This window comes from Haematobia irritans, chromosome 2 (assembly GCF_050003625.1).
Source record: "Haematobia irritans isolate KBUSLIRL chromosome 2, ASM5000362v1, whole genome shotgun sequence".
NCBI lineage: Eukaryota > Metazoa > Arthropoda > Insecta > Diptera > Muscidae > Haematobia > Haematobia irritans.
This window is the reverse complement of record NC_134398.1, coordinates 53,043,516-53,063,777: the sequence shown is the minus strand read 5'-3', so window position 1 is coordinate 53,063,777 and position 20,262 is coordinate 53,043,516. Positions and strand designations below refer to the sequence as shown.

Below are 20,262 nucleotides of genomic sequence, written 5' to 3'. Positions count from 1 at the left end.
CATTTTCCGGGCAAAATGCAAAAAAAAAGTGTGCATTTTTTACAAGAAAAGAAAACGCCATTAAATTCAATTACAATTTTAGTGACACCTGGGATGTTAAGAGTTTAATAACACTCTCGATTTTAATAATGCTCATGTTTTCAGACACTTCGGTAAGGTAAATTAATCATAAAATTATTCGTGAGTCACGATATTTTTCGTGAGTCACGGTATTTTTCGTAAGTCACGACGTTTTCGTGCGTGAGTGTGCGTGAGTACAAATTTTCTTTTCGTGAGTGTGCGTGAGCGTGAGTCCTACCAAAAAATATCGTGCGTGAGTGTGCGTGAGTATGATTTTTCAGTCGTGAGTGTGCGTGAGCGTGATTAAACTATTACTCACGTGCACACCTCTAATTCCTTCTCTGGGTGTGGGAAAAATTTCACGTAAATCGGACTACAACTTTGACCTCTGTTGTTATATGGCGTAAAATCGGGCGAAAGATATATATGGGAGATATATCTAAATCTGAACCGATTTCAATAAAGTTTAGCACACTTGACTGCACTACTAGTTGTACTCTTAGGACAAAATTTCAACCAAATTGGGCTTAAACTCTGCTTCTGGGGCCATATAAGTCCATATCGGGCGATAGATATATATGGGAGCTATATCTAAATCTGACCCGATTTCAATCAAATTTGGCATACTTGACTATAGTTCTAATTGTTTCCCTTGTGCAAAATTTCAAGCAAGTCAAGGTAAAACACTGGCTTCTGAGTCCATATAAGTGCATATCGGGCGAAAGATATATATGGAACAGGGTTGGCCTGTCACAAACTGTGACTTTTGCGACATACATTTGCGACGGTATAATACGTATGTCGCAAAAGTCGTAAACCTACTGTAGAAAACCAAATTTTGAATAGAAGAAATCCTGAAAATTTTTTAATTTAGTTTGACAGCATTCGCTGTGAGTTTCTACAGAAATTTGTGAAAGTTTTCCCATGGTCAAGCCTATTTTCTTAGGTGGTATCGAAATTCCCGTTGGTGAGTGTGCAAAATACCTTGGGGTTATATTAGACAGGAGACTAACTTAAAGCTAAGAAAGGACGAGAAAATCCACGGTTACCCTGTACTCGTGCAAAAGGCAATAGGGAAAATGTGGGGACTAAAACCGAAAATTGTGAACATTCCTAAGAATTGCAACTTCTTCGCACATACCATCGTCTTGGCTATCATCGAATTCGCTGCCTAGCTGACGCGACTAAAGTATTTTGAGTTTGCGACTTTTGTTACTTTTTCTACAATTGCGACGTGTATGTGACGTTTACAACTTTGCGACAGTCGCAAACCTAAAAAAGTTTGATACAGACCATCTCTGATATGGGAGCTATATCTAAATCTGAACCGATTTCAATAGGGTTCTACTCTGACCCTAAACAGAAACTTGTGCCAAATTTGAAGTCGATTGGACTAAAACTGCGACCTAGACTTTGATTGCAAAAATGTGTTCACAGACAGACGGACGGACAGACGGACATGGCTAGATCGACTCAGGGACCCACTCTGAGCATTATTACCAAAGACAACATGTGTCTATCTCGTCTCCTTCTGGGTGTTGCAAACATATGCACTAACTTATAATACCCTGTTCCACAGTGTGGCCCAGGGTATAAAAACCGGCAATCAATTAATTTTGAGGTATTTTATAAAATTATACAACAAACGCCGGCATATAAAAAGGTGACTTTATAGTTCATAAACGCCACTATGCACCACAATGCGAATGTCACGTTCGCGTAACCAAAACGAAGAAGAGTAGCGAGAAGAACATTAAGGCCATCGGTGAAACAAATGGGTGTTGGAATGGATGGATGGTTGGTTGATTGCTTACAAAAGAGCTCTATGGCACAAAGCAGTTCAGCCTGAGGTGTGGCACAGTCATATGATAATCCCAACAACCATATTCACTCGTCTGTCTGTCTGTCCATCTATCCATTCATCTAGCCATCCATATATCTAAGCAAACTAAACAAAACACAAAGGTGTGTCATTCTTAAAGAGCGGGTGGTAAACCCCCTATTTGACCCCATCAAAACCCATTACACTCTTCACCAGGCAAATGTTTGGCCATAAGTCTAGAGGAATATGGAAACATCCTTAGACGACGTGTATATCCTTTTACCAAAAGGACATACATGAATATGAATAGAATGCTTGGAGTGTATGCAAGTTAACATGTGCCAATAAACAACTGCCTTTAAGAGTCATACAACAGTTTCTGTGTTCATTCGGCATTCAATTTTGGGGCTTGTTTTCTGGGCTATTTTTTGCCTTTGATGGCTTACACAATAACAATGAACTGAAATTGGGTTAAAGGATTGTATTAATGATAAAGAAACAGGCAGTGCTGGTGGTCCCTAGAATAATAAAAACGAGTGATATTTATGAGATTATGCAAAGAAATGAATTTGCAAAGAACTTGCCATATCAAATAAGTTAACAAGGAAAAAAGCGTTGCCAAAAAAGTAATGAAAATTTTCTTTTTGGATCCAGAAGCGCAGAAGCGATGAATTTTACATGGGCTTGTCATAGGACGAATGTCCACCATTTCAACAGCATGCATCACTTCTTATGATGTGAGCCGAATTCAGTGTTTCGGATGTGAATTAGAACAAGTAAATACGGCCGTAAGTTCGGCCAGGCCGAATCTTATGTACCCTCCACCATGGATTGCGTAGAAACTTCTACGAAAGACTGTCATCCACAAATTTCAACTCACTCGGATGAAATTTGCTCCTCCAAGAGGCTCCAAAACCAAATATCGGGATCGGTTTATATGGGGGCTATAAATGATTATGGACTGATAGGAACCAATTCCTGCATGGTTGTTGGATACCATATACTAACATCACATATCAAATTTCAACCAGATCGGATTAATTTTGCTTCTCCAAAAGGCACCGGAGGTCAAATCTGGCGATCGGTTTATATGGGAGCTATATATAATTATGGACTGATAGGAAACAATTCCTGCATGGTTGTTGGATACCATATACTAACATCACGTATCAAATTTCAACCGAATGGGAAGAATTTTGATCTTCCAAGGTGCTCCGGAGGTCAAATCTGGGGATCGGTTTATATGGGGCCTATATATAATTATGGACCGATATGGACCAATTTTTGCATGGTCATTAGAGACCATATACTAACATCATGTACCAAATTTCAGCCGGATCGGATGAAATTTGTTTCTCTTAGAGGCTCAGCAAGCCAAATCGGGGGATCGGTTTATATGGGGGGCTATATATAATTATGGACCGATGTGGACCAATTTTTGCATGGTTGTTAGAGACCATATACTAACACCATGTACCAAATGAAATTTGCTTCTCTTAGAGGCTCCGCAAGCCAAATCGGGAATCGGTTTATATGGGGGCTATATATAATTATGGACCGATGTGGACCAATTTTTGCATTGTCATTAGAGACCATATACTAACTCCATGTACCAAATTTTAGCCGGATCGGATGAAATTTGCTTCTCTTAGAGGCCTCGCAAGCCAAATTTGGAGATCCGTTTATATGGGGGGCTATACGTAAAAGTGGACCGATATGGCCCATTTTCAATACCATCCGACCTACATCAATAACAACTACTTGTGCCAAGTTTCAAGTCGATAGCTTGTTTCGTTCGGAAGTTAGCGTGATTTCAACAGACGGACGGACGGACGGACATGCTCAGATCGACTCAGAATTTCACCACGACCCAGAATATATATACTTTATAGGGTCTTAGATCAATATTTCGATGTGTTACAAACGGAATTACAAAGTTATTATACCCCCCATCCTATGGTGGAGGGTATAAAAACAATTGTGATATTTTGAAAAATAAACAATTTATTTACTTTCTTATGATGTTTAATGCATTCACTGAAAAAATATTGTCGAGAAGTCAAAAATTCCATGTCCTTAAAATACGAATGCACTTTCTGCATAGCATACACTCAAAAAAATTTACTTTGATCCAAAGATTTTAACCTTCGTTTAAGGATTTTGGCATTGATTCCGAGCCAAAGATGCGGGTTCTTTAAAATAAGGAAATTTTTTGCGATATATCTGGCTTTAAATCTAGGACCTATAAAATTAAAATTAGGATACAGATCTCATTTATTGAATTTTCATTCTATTTTCCCGGTATATTAATAAAGCTATTCTCGTACAAACAAATACCAGTTTAAAAATCCAAATTATTCCAAAATAACTTTAAACCAAAGATGCCAAATCCTCAAAATAAGTCTTAGCCTATATTTGAAGCGTTTTTATCTTAAATTTAAGGATTCAATATTTCAGTTAATTTAAGGACGATTTCTTTAAATCAAAAATGTGTTTCTTTACTTTAATGAAAATTTGCCTTAGTTGAAAGTCATGCAACTTTAATGAAGGGACACAAATTTTCAAAATGTGTGTCCTAAATTTAATGAAAAAATTTTTTGAAGCAAAGATTATAAACTTTCTTTTAATTAAAATTTCATTATTTTAAAGAAATTTGTCCTTAATAGTGAGTAAATTGCGCATCGTAAAATTGAGTTTGCGTAATCCTTAATATCACGTAAATATTTTTTTCAATGTAGAAGACACATTTCTCTGATATAAAGTTTTTTCCTTGCCTAAAAAACTTTTTTATAAAGTAATTTTTTTATTATAATTAAGAGATTCGAATTAAAAATGGGTATCCTAAAATGAAAGAACAGCTTGTTTGACTAAGGTCAAGTTGTCTTTAATAATTATGAAAAATTCTTTAAAATTAATGAATATGCAAAAATGCGTTTAAAAATAGATGTTTTTCAACACTTTATTTTAAAAACGATTTTTACTTGAAAGATAGGATAATTTCTACTTCACGTCAAGTCCGAATTAAAAAAAAAAAACAAAAACAAGAACAAAAGAAACAAAAAACATGAAGAAAGAAACAGAAAAAACATATAAATAAAAATTTGCTACCTAGAATCAAGTAAGCAAAACTTAAATTTAAAAGACAATTCTGTCTTCAAATTATCCTTACTTCAATTCTTCGCTTCTTTGGCTCGGAATCAATACCAAAATCATTGGAGTAAAGACAAAATCTTTGGAACCGGGCATGCTATTTTCAGTGTTTCAACGACTGACCTCTAATATTTTAAGAAATTCGCAATTTTTCAAGAATAGTTTAACATTTACAAAATTTACATATTTACACTCAAAAAAATGTTTACTTGGATCCAAAGATTTTGACCTTCCCTTAAGGATTTTAGTATTGATTCCGAGCCAAAGATGCGGCTTCTTTAAAATAAAGAAATTCTTTAGCGACCTATCAGGCTTTAAATCTGGGACCAATAAAATTAAAATTAGGGTACAGATCTCATTTATCAAATTTTCATTCACTTTTCGAGGTTTATTTATAAAGGTCGTCACGTACAAATAAATGCCAGTTTAAAAATCCAAATTATAACGGATATTTCAAAGTAAAAATTGGTTTCCTAATTCCAAAAAAACTTTAAACCAAAGACGCTAAATCCTCAAAATAGGTCTTAGCCTATATTTGAAGTGTTTTTATCTTAAATCTAAAGTTTCAATATTTCAGTTAATTTAAGGACAATTTCTTTAAATCAAAAATGTGTTTCTTTACTTTAATGAAAACTAGCCTTTGTTCAAAGACATGCGACTTTAACGCAGGGACGCAAATTTACAAAATTTGTGCTAAATTTAATGCAAAAAATCTTTGAAGCAAAGATTGTAAACTTTATTTTAATTAAAATTTCATTATTTTAAAGAAATTTGTCCTTATTATTTTGTAAATTTCGCATCCTAAAATTTAGGTTGCGTAATCTTTAATATCACGTAAATATTTTTTTCATTGTATATAATTTTATTAATTCTTACTCTATTTTGAACCAATTTGAAACAAAACAAAATTAAAATTACCCATTAAAAATATGAAAAAAGCGAGTTATAAAAAATTGAGTTAAAAGACATTTCTGTGTAGGTAAAATAAAAAAATATCTTAGGAAGAACATTTTTGGAAGTGATTTTAAAGTTGTGCCTAACGTCATGTGCTATCAATGTCCTTTAAAATGTGTAAACGAAGACTTAAATTTCCAAATTCAGACCCGACTTCAAGTAGATATTATGTTTAAAACGTCTTTAAAATAAACCGATTTTGAAGCCAAGAGACGAAAAATCAACAAATTTAAAGACTTTTAGAATTCATTAATTTCAAAGAATTTATTTCAGAATTATTAAAGCTAAATTGTCCTTAGTTAAACAAAATTTTGTTTCATTTTAAGATATCCATTTTTAAGTCGAATCACTTAATAGTAAGGACAAACCTACTTTATTGAAAATTTTTTCGCTTTCTGGACAACGACAAAGAACTTTATATCAGAGAAATGTATTTTCAGTGCAAAGCAATATTCGCATTCGTATTTTAAGGACATGGAATCTTTGGCCTCACGACAATATTCTTTTCAGTGTACGTCAAAAATTGACTGATATGATCTATCTTAACTATATGTACTGGCCAAGTTAAATAACGAGATGATTTTGAATTAATGGGGAAAAATTGAGGGATGCAAATTTACAAGATTCGAGTCCTAAATTTAATGAAAACATTGTTTGAAGCAATGATTATAAATTTTCTTTTAAATTTTTTTATTACTTTAAAGAAATTTATCTTAAATTCTGTGTAAATTGCATCTCCTAAAATTTAAGCTGCATAATCTTTCATATCAGGTCAACATTTTTGTCAGCGGAGGAATTTATTCGTTTCTCAGCTTCATGTGCTATCTAAGTCCTTTAAAAAAGTGTTAACGAAACTTAAATATCCAAATTCAGGAAGGTTTCAAAGAAAAGCCTCTTAAAAATAGAGATATGAAAAACATCTCCAATTTTGAATGGGATTTAAACAAAATCTCGTTCAAAATCCACTACGCTACCTTGTACAACTATGATTTTAGTACTCAAACTTGATTTTTTTCAACGCTGTGGGCATTTTCATTGTAGATGTATGTTTCTTGTTGTTGTTTATAACCCACACCAAAAAATCTCCTTGATAATTAACAAATACTTTGATTTTCAAATTAATTTACTAAAACTAAAGGATATATATGCATATTTTTTAAAATTTGATTATTTAAATAATATATAAATTCTTTAACCGTATGCATACTTGTGTGAGACTGTGTATGTATGTGTGGTCATATAAATTTGTTTTTATTTTTGTGTGTTTGGAGAGTTTGTTATTTTGACTTTAAGTTTGCTGCTGACCCGATTCTATGTTTATCTAAACGACATGGGACCTCACTTTTATAATCCAGAACCACTTAGATAAATGTTAACCTGGGATTGAACCCATGACCCTTTATGCGCAAGGCGGACATGCTATCCATTTCACCACTGTGGCTCTCAGGGCAGCACTGATTGATAATAGAAAAGTTAATCAACTGTGGTACTTATTACAATGGAATATATGTATATAGTCTACGTGAATGTAAAATATCGGACTGCCACCATATCAAGCCTAAACTATGTATGTGTATCCCAAAATCATTTTAATAATACGCACCAAAATATTAAATCAAAGCTATATAAAAATTCACAAAATTCAAATGGTAATATAACACTTTAAAGAATTATCAACAGATATACATGTGGTTCAGGCTACTCGTGTGTAAATCTTTTAAGACAAAAATCCTGTTATCTTTTTACGATTTGCTTTGTATTAGACTCAGTTTATCTTATTTAGGATTCTTTTATATTTTCCTTTTTCCTCTACTCTTACATATACATATGTCCATTTATCAACATCATGCTACTCTCCCCATCCCCCTTATCCAACCAACAACCTTGTGACCATCTATGTATATATATATCTCTCTCCCCATTCATTTACTCACATTGCCTTTTTGCCTCTCATCATTTATTTACAGCCACGATACCGAAATGTGGAGGTTGTCATGAACTGATATTGGATCGATTTATTTTGAAGGTGCTGGAAAGGACGTGGCATGCGAAGTGTTTGCAGTGTAGCGAGTGTCATGCCCAGTTGAATGATAAATGCTTTGCCCGTAATGGGCAATTGTTTTGTAAGGAGGATTTTTTTAAGTAAGTAAATTTCCGTACATTGTTAAGTTACTTAAAATTATAGTATTGTTTTAAAGTAATCGCTAGATGGTTTAAAAAAGCCATGAATATATTTTCAATGTCGTAGATTTTCGGTATAATAATGAACAGCAACAATCAAAGAAAAACCAGCAACTAACGTAGACAGAACAAGTACATATATAAGGTCGAAAGTTGGTATATGATATATGAATGATATGAAAAAAATTTTCGTCTGAATTTTGTCCAGGTTTAAGAGGTTAATTTTAATGTGTTAATATAGCAAACGGCCCCATACAACTGTGCATGTGTGGGAGGTAACCGATTTTGAGAGTGTCCCAGTTTGGGAGGTTTCACTGTAATTATATACTTCCGATGGTATATATTTGTTTTGTCTACGTTTTCAATTTAAAGAAATATAGAAATAAAATTTTGACAAAATTTCCTTTAACAATAAAATTTAAAAAAATAAATTCTATAGAAATAAAATTCTGACAAAATTTTCTATAGAAATAAAATTTTGAGAAAATATTTTTATAGAAATAAAATAAATATATAGAAATAAAACTTTTATTTAAATGAAATTTCGACAAAATTTTCTATAAAAATAAAAATTTTAACAAAATTTTCTATGGAAATAACATTTTGACAAAATGTTCTTTAAATATAAAACTTATAAAAAAATCTATACAAACAAAATTCTGACAAAATTGTCTATAGGCATAAACTTTTGACAAAATTTTCTAAATCAAATTCTGACAAAATTTTCTATAGATATAAAATGTGGACCAAATTTTCTATAGAAATGTGTCAAAAGAAATAAAATTTTGACAAAATGTTCTATAGAAATAAAATTTTGGCAAAATTTTCTATAGATATAAACTTTTGACTTATTTTCTATAAAAATAAAATTTTGACAAAATTTTCTATAGAAAAAAAATTTTGACAAAATCGTGTATAGAAATAAAATGTTGAAAAAGTTTTTTATAGGATTAATTTTTTAAACAATTTTCTTAGAAATAAAATATGGTAAATATTTTCAATAGAAATAAAATTTTGACAAAATTTTCTATAGAAATAAATTTTTTAAAAAATTTTCTATAGAAATTAAATTTTGAGAAAATTTTCCATAGAAATAAAATTTTGACAACATTTTCTATCGAAATAAAATTTTGATAAAATTTTCTATAGAAACAAAATTTTGACAAAATTGTCTATAGGCATAAAATTTTGACAAAATTTTCTAAATCAAATTGTGACAAAATTTTTTATAGATATAAAATGTGGCCAAATTTTCTATAGAAATGTATCAAAAGAAATAAAATTTGGACAAAATTTTCTATAGATATAAACTTTTGACTAATTTTCTATAAAAATAAAATTTTGACAAAATTTTCTATAGAAATAAAATTTTGACAAAATCGTGTATAGAAATAAAATGTTGAAAAAGTTTTTTATAGAATTAATTTTTTAAACAATTTTCTATAGAAATAAAATATGGTAAATATTTTCAATAGAAATAAAATTTTGACAAAATTTTCTATAGAAATAAAATTTTTTAAAATTTTCTATAGAAATTAAATTTTGAGAAAATTTTCCATAGAAATAAAATTTTGACAACATTTTCTATGGAAATAAAATTTTGATAACATTTTCTATAGAAACAAAATTTTGACAAAATTTTCTATAGAGAAAAAATTTTGACAACAGTTTCTAAAGAAATAAAATTTTGAAAAAAATCTCTTTACAAAAAAAAAATATTGAAAAAATTTTCTATAGAAATAAAATTTTGACAAAATTTTCTTTAAAAATAAAATTTTGACAAAATTTTCTATAAAAATACAATTTTGACAAAATTTTCATAAATAAAATTTTGACAAAATTTTCTATAGAAATAAAATTGATTATTGTTGTTTTTGATTTTAGCTTAAAACCATGCATTGACTAAACTACAAGTGTAGCTTAACCAACAGAGGAAAAGTATGCTTGTCAAATTTATTTGGGCCGAGTGAATTACGCGAAATAATTCTGATAATTGGTTGATAGTTTTTCTGCAAGTAGAGGATGCTGATGAGGAATGTTGTAATTCCGAAACAGCTGTACATCCAACTATCTTGCAGTCTATAGGGCTTTGCCCAAATAAATTTGACAAGCATACTTTTCCTCTGTTGGTTAAGCTACACTTGTAGTTTAGTCAATGCATGGTTTTAAGCTGAGATGAAAAACAACAATAATGATTGAAGAGAAACCAACAATAACAAATAAAAAGAAATAAAATTTTGACAAAATTTTCTACAAAAATAAAATTTTCTATATAAATAAAATTGTGAGAAATTTTTTTATAGAAATAAAAAAATATAAAAATACAAAATTTTCTATAGAAATATAACTTTGACAAAATTGTGTATAGAAACAAAATGTTGAAAAAGTTTTTTATACAATTAATTTTTGAAAAAAATTTCTATAGAAATAAAATTTGGTAAACATTTTCCATAGAAATAAAATTTTTACAAAATTTTCTATAGAAATAAAATTTTCACAAAATTTTCTATAGAAATAAAATTTCGACAAAACTTTCTATAGAAATAAAATTTTGACGAAATTTTCTAAAAAATAAAATTTTGACAAAATTTTCTATAGAAATAAAATTTTGACAAAATTTTATATAAAAATAAAATGTTGACAAAATTTTCTATAGAAATAAAATGTTGACAAAATTTTCTAGAGAAATAAAATTTTGACAAAATTTTCTATAGAAATAAAATTTTTACAAAATTTTCTGTAGAAAAAAATTTTTACAAAATTTTCTATAGAAATAAAATTTTTACAAAATTTTCTATAGAAAAAAATTTTTACAAAATTTTCTATAGAAAAAAAATTTTGACAAAATTTTCTATAGAAAAAAAATTTTGACAAAATTTTCGATAGAAATAAAATTTTCACAAAGTTTTCTATAGCAATAACATTTTCGAAGAAATTTCTATGGAAATAAACTTTTATAAAATAAGATTTTTTTGGTGTGGTAGTTTTCTTGGTAAAATTTTCTCCAAATTGTGGTCCAAATTTTCTGCAGATTGGTAGAAGGCATATACATACTAACATCACGTACCAAATTTCAACGGGATCAGATGAAATTTACTCATCTAAGAGGTCCCGGAGGTCAAATCTGGGAATCGTTTTTGTTTTATTTTTTCATTTTTTTTTTAGTGTAGTTACATTTGTTTATTATCTTATTCCATTGTTTTAATATTCCTTCCTTGTTAAAATAATTAATTAATAATAACCATCCTTTTTCCCAATGTTTGGGTCTTCTAATAGGCGCTACGGAACGAAATGTTCCGCTTGTGATATGGGTATACCGCCAACGCAAGTCGTGCGACGAGCTCAAGATAATGTCTATCACCTGCAATGTTTCCTATGCACGATCTGTTCGCGCACCCTCAATACCGGCGATGAATTCTACCTCATGGAAGATAGAAAGCTAGTGTGTAAACGTGATTATGAAGAGGCCAAGGCGAAAGGTAAGTCCTATTGCCATCGCAAGGAAGAGAGATGTTAATGTGATGTCCCATTTCTAATTGTTTAGGTTTATATTTGGATGGTTCCTTAGATGGTGACCAACCGAATAAACGACCTCGCACTACGATAACCGCTAAACAATTGGAAACATTAAAAACCGCCTATAATAATAGTCCGAAACCTGCGCGTCATGTTCGTGAACAGCTGTCACAGGATACGGGTTTAGATATGAGAGTAGTACAAGTCTGGTTTCAAAATAGGTAAGTGTGAAGAAGTGTGATAAAGCAGATATACGATATCTTTGACTTCTGAAATGCTATAAGTATTGAGGATAAATATATTATCTATTAAGGAATAGGTGTTAAAAATTGGTCTGTTGTTTTTAGTATCTCGTCCCTCGTATTTATTCGCTTCGTAGCTAAGTAGTAGCATTGAGTGGTAGTATTAAACATGTATTTTTATGTACGTACATAGTACAATGGAAAGTACCGGTGTACCGTATATACTCCCTGGTCGAGGGTATTCAAGGTTTGGTTCGACGAACTAAGACGTTTTAATAACATTTTTTTCTAGTTTGTAATAAAAAAAACAACAGTTCCTGATTTAAAGAAAAATATATTATTTAACATTAAGGCTATCTGTCTTATTGCATTATCAAATAAATTGGTTCTTTAACATAAACTCACGTGAGGAACATCATATGAAATGACATTCATGGTATTATCTCTCATTGTCTATTCCTCAAAAAAAATATAATAGAAAATATTTTATTTTAAGCAACTGCGTAGCTCTATTGCAAACTTATGAGATTATCGTAATGTTATCTTATCTATTGAACTTATAAGACTATAAAAAACATATAAGAATTTTCTCTAAGATATTGAATTGTCACAAATAATCCAGGATAATAAAATGAATCGATTTGCAAATGTAATGAATTAAGGATCTTTGTTTATAATGAAAGCTTTAAAAATATAAATTTATTTAACTTCATATCGTATTTAATCTATGATACGCATCCAAGACTATAATGTAGGGAGTACATTTGTATGTACCATAGTACATGAATGCGTAAATTATCCAATAAAGAACAATAGGCTTGTTTTTTCAGTAGAGAATAAGCGAGCCGTGGAGGATAAGCATTTATTCAGAACATGTAAATTCTAAATTCGCAATTCTGGCATCAGTTGTTCAAATACGAAGAAGGAAAAAAGTGCGATTTACTTTTTATATGACATTATTAACACTTTCACTACCGAAATAAACCTAATTTTAAAAACAGTAATTGTTCTTCCCTTTTACTTGTACTAATTTGTAATTTTGTAGACTTACCTCAATTAGTTCAAAAGCTATATCAGTTTGTTCTGCAAACTATTTTCTTGAATTGTGACCTGTAATATCTAGGGAAGTGTGAGAAAAAATACAAAAAAGAACCCGAAAATTTTCAGCTTTAGTTTTTAAGTTTAAAGATGTTTATAAAAATGCATTTAAGTGCTCACAACACACAACAAGTTTTTTTCCTGATTCAATCTTAAAATTAATTGTTCCAATTAATTTTTTAATTGAAATGTCTTCAATCTCGAAAATGATGGTATCAATCATAGTTTTAATTGGGCATAAAAAATATTTAATTCAACAATTAATTGATATGGAAATTTAAATAATAACAAAAATTTAATTAAACAATTAATTGATATGAAAATTTAATTGATCTTGATTACAAAAAAAAAACTTTTTTTCAAAAAATTTATAGAAAATAATAATTATTTTCTATTGAGTAAAAGAAAGATCGAATAGAATGAAAATTTCTAATCCAAAAAATTATTCTAGCAATTGATTTTTTACTTAAAGACGTAACTATTTTCAACCACGTTCTTAATTGACTTTGTGCTATTACTTTGATTAAAAAACTGATGGTATCAATTATTTTTTGATTAGTTTGATTAACAATTTAATTGTATCAATTAATTTTTATATTAAAGATTTTGACGTTTTCAATCATTGACTTAACTGAATTAATGTTTCTAGTTTGATTAAAAAGTTGATACAATTAATTATATCCTAAACCACATAGTGATCAAGGTATAATAACTTTGATCTGCCAAAAAATGTGCATATCAGAAATATTGATTTTAAACCCATAGGTTAGGTTAGGTTAGGTTAGGTGGCAGCCTGATGTATCAGGCTCACTTAGACTATTCAGTCCATTGTGATACCACATTGGTGAACTTCTCTCTTATCACTGAGTGCTGCCCGATTCCATGTTAAGCTCAATGACAAGGGACCTCCTTTTTATAGCCGAGTCCGAACGGCGTTCCACATTGCAGTGAAACCACTTAGAGAAGCTTTGAAACCCTCAGAAATGTCACCAGCATTACTGAGGTGGGATAATCCACCGCTGAAAAACTTTTTGGTGTTCGGTCGAAGCAGGAATCGAACCCACGACCTTGTGTATGCAAGGCGGGCATGCTAACCATTGCACCACGGTGGCTCCCATTTTAAACCCATAAAATGTACACCGATCAAATCAGAATCACCTCCTGAGTCGATCTAGCGGTTGGTATCCGTCCGTCCGTCCATGTATTTGTTGTTCGCAGGATTCCGGTCGCAATTATTAACCGATTTTGATGAAATTTTGTATGTGGCTTTTTTTGGTAAAGGGACGAACCCTATTGAATTTGGAAAAAATCGGATGAAATTTAGATATGGGAGCTAACATAAAAAGCAAAAAATACTTCAGCAGTAAAAGTTAGTTGCGCTTTTTGGTATACAATAAAGTAGGCAGTGCATCAACACTGCATGAATCGGTGGCAATAACGTAAACGAGTAATCAAACTAGTTTATGATCATTCGTTTCCGTTATTGCAACCAGTTCATGCAGTATAGATGCATAAAAGGTAGTACTGTTTCACACTAATTGAGCGATTTCCTCTTTCTAATAAAGGACTCAATATTAGTGGCATACTAACTATAGGTCCTAATATCAGACATTTCTGTTCAGATTGTGACAAAACTCCCATAACCATGTACTCCTTAATGTTCTTAAATATGGAACAAACCAATACCATTGATACCCCACAAACAATGTTTACTAATTCAGTAGGAGTGGTTTAGGGTATGATACATATAGTCGGCACCGCCCGACTTTCTACTTTACTCACTTGTTGTTTAATTGAAAAAGTCTTTGTGTAATGCTTAGTACTAAGGTCGTTTCTGCGAAAAACGAATATCTTCATCTATCTCCGTAAATAGGGTCTCTAACACAGGGATATTGACTTATTTATACAATATAATAGCCTGCCTATTTTTTCGTGCCAAAAATCCAGGGTTGTATAAATATGTGTTTGAAAATGCTCAAAACAAAGATTTCGCATTTATTCCGCGCTAGCGTTGTTTATATGGAGTATAAAAGTTTTTCGTGCGAAAACGCGATCGTAGTACTAGGCTTAACGTTTTTATGTGGAGTATAACAGTTTTTCGTGCGAAAACGTGATCTAAGTACTAGGCTTAATATGGGTAATATTTATAGCTTATTTGGATTAAAACCTCTACGTTAAACTAACATCGAGAAATAAATCGAAACTAAGTGAGGAAATCGAGTTTGTTACCGTTTTCGAACGTCCTCCTAAGTTGACACCGGCAGTCAAAGGGTTAATCAATCACAATTAATTGCTATTGTGAATCAAAGACACGTCACTTTACGTCACTGGAAAGACTGACGAGATATTCTCTGATGAGATGTTCTTATACAAATGTTGCATCGTGTACTAAAGAAAACAGGCCTAGTATTGAATTCAAACAAAAACCATAGAGAAAAGTCTAAAACAACAAAAACAATAAATTTATATTCAATTTGCTATTTATTTATTTCATATCTATTATATTTCTTATTTTACAGAAGAGCGAAAGAAAAACGCCTGAAAAAGGATGCGGGACGAACACGATGGAGTCAATATTTCCGCTCAATGAAAGGCAATTGCTCGCCAAGAACTGAAAAATTCCTAGACAAAGATGATCTTAAAGTGGATTATGATAGTTTTAGTCACCATGGTAAATATTTAATTCGTACACATTTTATTTTATATACATACGTAACTGATTGAAAAACAAAAATATCTCTAATTGCAGACCTTAGTAATGACAGCTATAGTACCGTCAATTTGGGTTTGGATGAAGGAGCCTCACCACATTCATTGCGTGGCTCATATCTGCACGGTAGTTCGAGTCCTTCACAATATCCATCTAGTCGTTCACCACCACCTGTGGGGCAAAATCATTCATTTGGATCATATCCAGACAATATCGTTTATACAAATATAGGTAAGTGAGAAGAGTTTTATACATTCAAAATGTCTATGTTAATTAACAAACCTAATGATATTAGAGGGTGACAGATATGTATTGCAACAAAGTAAAGCAATATATTTTTTAAATATTATTGTTCAAAATCTAAAACTGACGGATATAACATCAAATTTTAGAATCCGTTTAGTTTTGCTCAAATTGATTACCTGTGACTCGAATTATGACCTTCAAACAGCCGGAAAAGCCATCACACGCTTCGCAAAAGTGGCTTTGTGGTATATTGGCCCATTTCTGAGGGAGCGCCATCTTGAAATAATCAGTTCTTTTGTATTTACTCTCCAAAATTCCTCATGGGCAAAAGTCCAACAGATTGAGTTCCAGAGATTTTAGAACCATTGTGCGGTAGAAATGTAGCTAGGAACCACCTTTCTTGTATGAAGCGGAAATGTTCGTCTACCCTGGGCTTTAATTGCCTTTCCCGGTAAAATTCGGCATTTATTTTGACCCAAGGTCGATGAATACGAGCGGAGAGCGACCATCGTTCGTTACATCATCTCACTCCGTTACTCCGTTATGTCTTCAATCACAGAAATAATAGTATCAATTAAAAAATTAGTTGAAGGTCAATTAAAAAATTAATTAATTGATACTATTATTTTTTGTGATTGATTTTTGTTTCAATTAAAAAATTTGTTGAATCAATTAAATTTTTAATTGAATATTTTCTAAAATTCAATTAAAATTTTAATCGGAAAAATGTTCGTAAAATTGTTTTCTCTGCGCTATAACTTTTTCTGCTGAGCCAGGTCTCGAATCACATCGTCGCCGATATGGCGAAGGCAGTGACAAAAGTAATGTTCCTAGGTCTCATCATCCACAAAACACGCCCTACATGCTCCATTATCTGCTGCTCCTATTGGGCACAGGTGTGCTCTCAATTCTGCATGCTCGGTAATTACTCCCACACTAATAGAAAAAATCGTGGTTACAAAATGAAACGGAAACGTTCACGAAAAATCAAAACGGAATGTTGACGTTTTCATCCACGGGCGTTCACGATTTCATGAACGGCTTTCGTTTTTCTTTGGCCACGAAATCTCTTAAAAAAATCGTTACACGTTTTTATGGCAACTCCGTCGGTGGTGCAATCAGAGAGAATAAAAAGACAAGAGGACGAAACTGCGAAGCGAAACTGCGTCAGTAGGTTGCAGTCATGAGGAAAATTTCTCTAATATCATGCAGTTTTTGTCAGCCGATGCCTTTATAAATAATTTATAAAAACAGCGCTTCGACAGCAACGTCGGTAGTACCAAGGCTGCAGGCATCTATACGGTTGATATTTGTTGTTTTTGCAGACGATAAACCTTCGTCCTCTTGTATTTTTATTCTCTCTGATGCAATGTGCTAAAGCGACTGTTAGAGGAATTTTTGTTTTATAAATTTGTAACTATTGCGTTTTCAGATCATGAACGCTGATTGTTGTTTTAACAGCGCATGGTGTCATTTTATCGCCTGTCAGGTTGACACCGACCGTTGCATTGGTCCAATTCATCCAACTCGGCCCGCGTTGGCTCTATTAGCTTTGCGTTCTTTAAGTCCCCTTCTCTATGTGTCGCAGCTCTTATCGCTAGTTCATTTGTCTTTACGTTTCCTCTTATTCCAGCATGTTCCATATGATGCGAATCATGCCGTATTCGTTGATTATGCTTTTTTTATTCCAATATATTTAATTCACGATCGAACCGCAATCTCTGTTTTTAACTTCATTTCGAGTCATTTAACACATTCTGTTATGGCACGCATTTCTGTCTGCAGAATTGTGCTGTTACCGTGTAAATGGAATATCTTCTCGGTGTCTGGGTCCTCTAAATATATACGACCAGTCCCGTCCTCTCATCCATTTTCAATTCAACGTTGTAGAAGTTATTTCCCTCTGATATCTGTTTTGGGGTTCCATTAGCCCAGGATCATTTTATTGGTGTCAAAATGTCACACTCGGCAGGTATGATCTCCTCAGTTATATCATTATGGATTGTTGCGACATCTGCCATTTCGCCCACCATTTCCCCTAGTACACACAAAAAATTTCACGAAAATGTTTCCAATTAAAATTTTAATTGAGTTTTAAAAAATATTCAATTAAAAATTTAATTGATTCAACAAATTTTTTAATTGAAACAAAAATCAATCACAAAAATAATAGTATGAATTAATTTTTTAATTTGATCAATTAACTTTTTAATTGACCTTCAATTAATTTTTTAATTGATACTATCATTTCTGTGATTGAAGTCATTTCAATTAAAAATTAATTGGATCAATTAATTTCGTGATTGAATCAGAAAAAAATTTTGTTTGTTTGTATCCTTTGATGATTCGTCAAATTTCGTGTTTCCATCCATTCTCCCAATGTTTTCATTCTCATCGCAGCCCTTGCGGCTACGCTTTTGGACCTCTATAGGTCTTAAGTCCAGTTTCGTTTCCAAGGCTCTGACGTGGTATTTATTGTCCCAGTTATGCTAAGACAACATGACCGTTGGACCCGTTGTAAAAATTCTATGTTTCACTTCGTCTCCATTGATGTCCACCAGAAAGCAGACGCATATGTCATTGCTGGTATTATTACGCTCGCATATATCCAGTGGATTCATGACCCACCGATCTTCTACACAGTGACCAACATTTGTAGGCTTTATCAGACACTGATATCGTCTTGGCCAAAAAACTCAGTTTAATATAATGGACAATTTTGGTCATTCTAGTGAAAATCCATAATTTTATATACTCCGGGTTAACATTCAGGCACCTGGGTCTTGCCCAGACATATGCCATCCTTAGAACCCTTTCTGCTCTCCTGCATAGTCTGTTAGGATCCGTTCCCATGACAAGGAAAGACGTCGTTTTCTTGTTTCTTCACAAATTGCACCATTCTCATTGGAGAAAACTTAATTCGGTAACTGGACACATTCGCACATGCGAAGCAACTCCTTGGATTTTCCGATTTACTTTTTTTGTCACCGGTTAGTTCTTCCTCTGTTTGGAATTCAAAGGCTTAATTCCAAGTATTTTCTTCAATATGTGTTGCATCCGTTCTCACGCTATGTTCAACTCAAGGGCAAGTTTTCTACACACAAAAAAGTTTTTTTCTGATTCAATCACGAAATTAGTTGATCCAATTAATTTTTAATTGAAATGTCTTCAATCACAGAAATGATAGTATCAATTAAAAAATTAATTGAAGGTCAATTAAACAGTTAATTGATCCAATTAAAAAATTAATTTATACTATTATTTTTGTGATTGATTTTTGTTTCAATTAAAAAAATTTGTTGAATCAATTAAATTTTTAATTGAATATTTTTTAAAACTCAATTAAAATTTTAATTGGAAAAATTTTCGTGAAATTTTTTTGTGTGTACCACGGCTTTGATTTCGAACAAATCTAACACGCACTTTTCGGTTAATTTCTGGCGTTTTTGTCTTTGTTGTCTAATTTTTTTGAATTTTGAAAAATTTATTCATATTCAAATGTTGGAGGTTGAAATGATAAACATTAGCTGTTTTCCATTCAATTCCATCACGAATAACTTTATTTCTGAACGCAATAGATCAAAATGGTTTTTAAGCTTGTAAACAATAAAATAAAAACTCACTCGAATAAATTTGTCATCTGTCACACGAGCGGTTTAGAAATGATAGCAACCTGAATTTTCTTATAAAACATATCAGCCACCCTAGTATTTATTGTTGTATTAATTCATTATTTTTTCTTTTTTCTATTTCCTATTTCTCATTCATAGATCATAATTCCACATCGAATCTACATGGAGCTAAATCACAATCCCGCTTACATCCTGGCAGTGCTGTATCGGATCTTAGTAATGACTCTAGTCCTGAACAAGGTTTTCCCGATTTCCCACCCAGTCCTGATTCCTGGCTTGGCGATGCGGCGAATACGACAACCTCTAATCCAAATTCTGCAACTCCAGGCGGTGTACATTACTGATACTCAAACATTCTCTTTAGATATTTTCAAATGCAATCGCGTAATTTTTTATTGCAACATCATCAACAACAACAACAGGATCAGCAGCAGCAAGAACAGCATCCATCAATATCTCTCAATGGTACTTATGAGACAGAAAACTACTCCAAAATGAATCCTTTAACAGCTGTTGCATCATTTCAAAATGCCGAGCAAAAATCATAACATTTTGAAAATGCTAAAGATGAGTGATTGACATCGCTTAGGTTATCAATTAGTTTGGTCCTTATATGGGTCTAATTTTTTTTGGCTAGTTTTTTTTTTTTTT

At 31.8% G+C, this 20,262-nt stretch overlaps 1 protein-coding gene across 1 annotated transcript in view; it reads left to right on the top strand.

Moving 5' to 3' along the window:
- Positions 1-19,962, top strand: part of Lim3 (Lim3 homeobox protein) — a 31,901-nt gene extending 11,939 nt beyond the window's left edge. The window contains exons 2-7 of the mRNA XM_075294139.1: positions 7,954-8,128; positions 11,444-11,646; positions 11,712-11,904; positions 15,543-15,694; positions 15,773-15,964; positions 19,750-19,962. Of these exons, the coding sequence (XP_075150254.1) occupies positions 7,954-8,128; positions 11,444-11,646; positions 11,712-11,904; positions 15,543-15,694; positions 15,773-15,964; positions 19,750-19,955 (1,121 nt within the window). The 3' untranslated portion in view covers positions 19,956-19,962. The remainder of the gene's footprint in view (positions 1-7,953; positions 8,129-11,443; positions 11,647-11,711; positions 11,905-15,542; positions 15,695-15,772; positions 15,965-19,749) is intronic.
- The last annotated feature ends 300 nt before the right edge of the window (positions 19,963-20,262 follow it).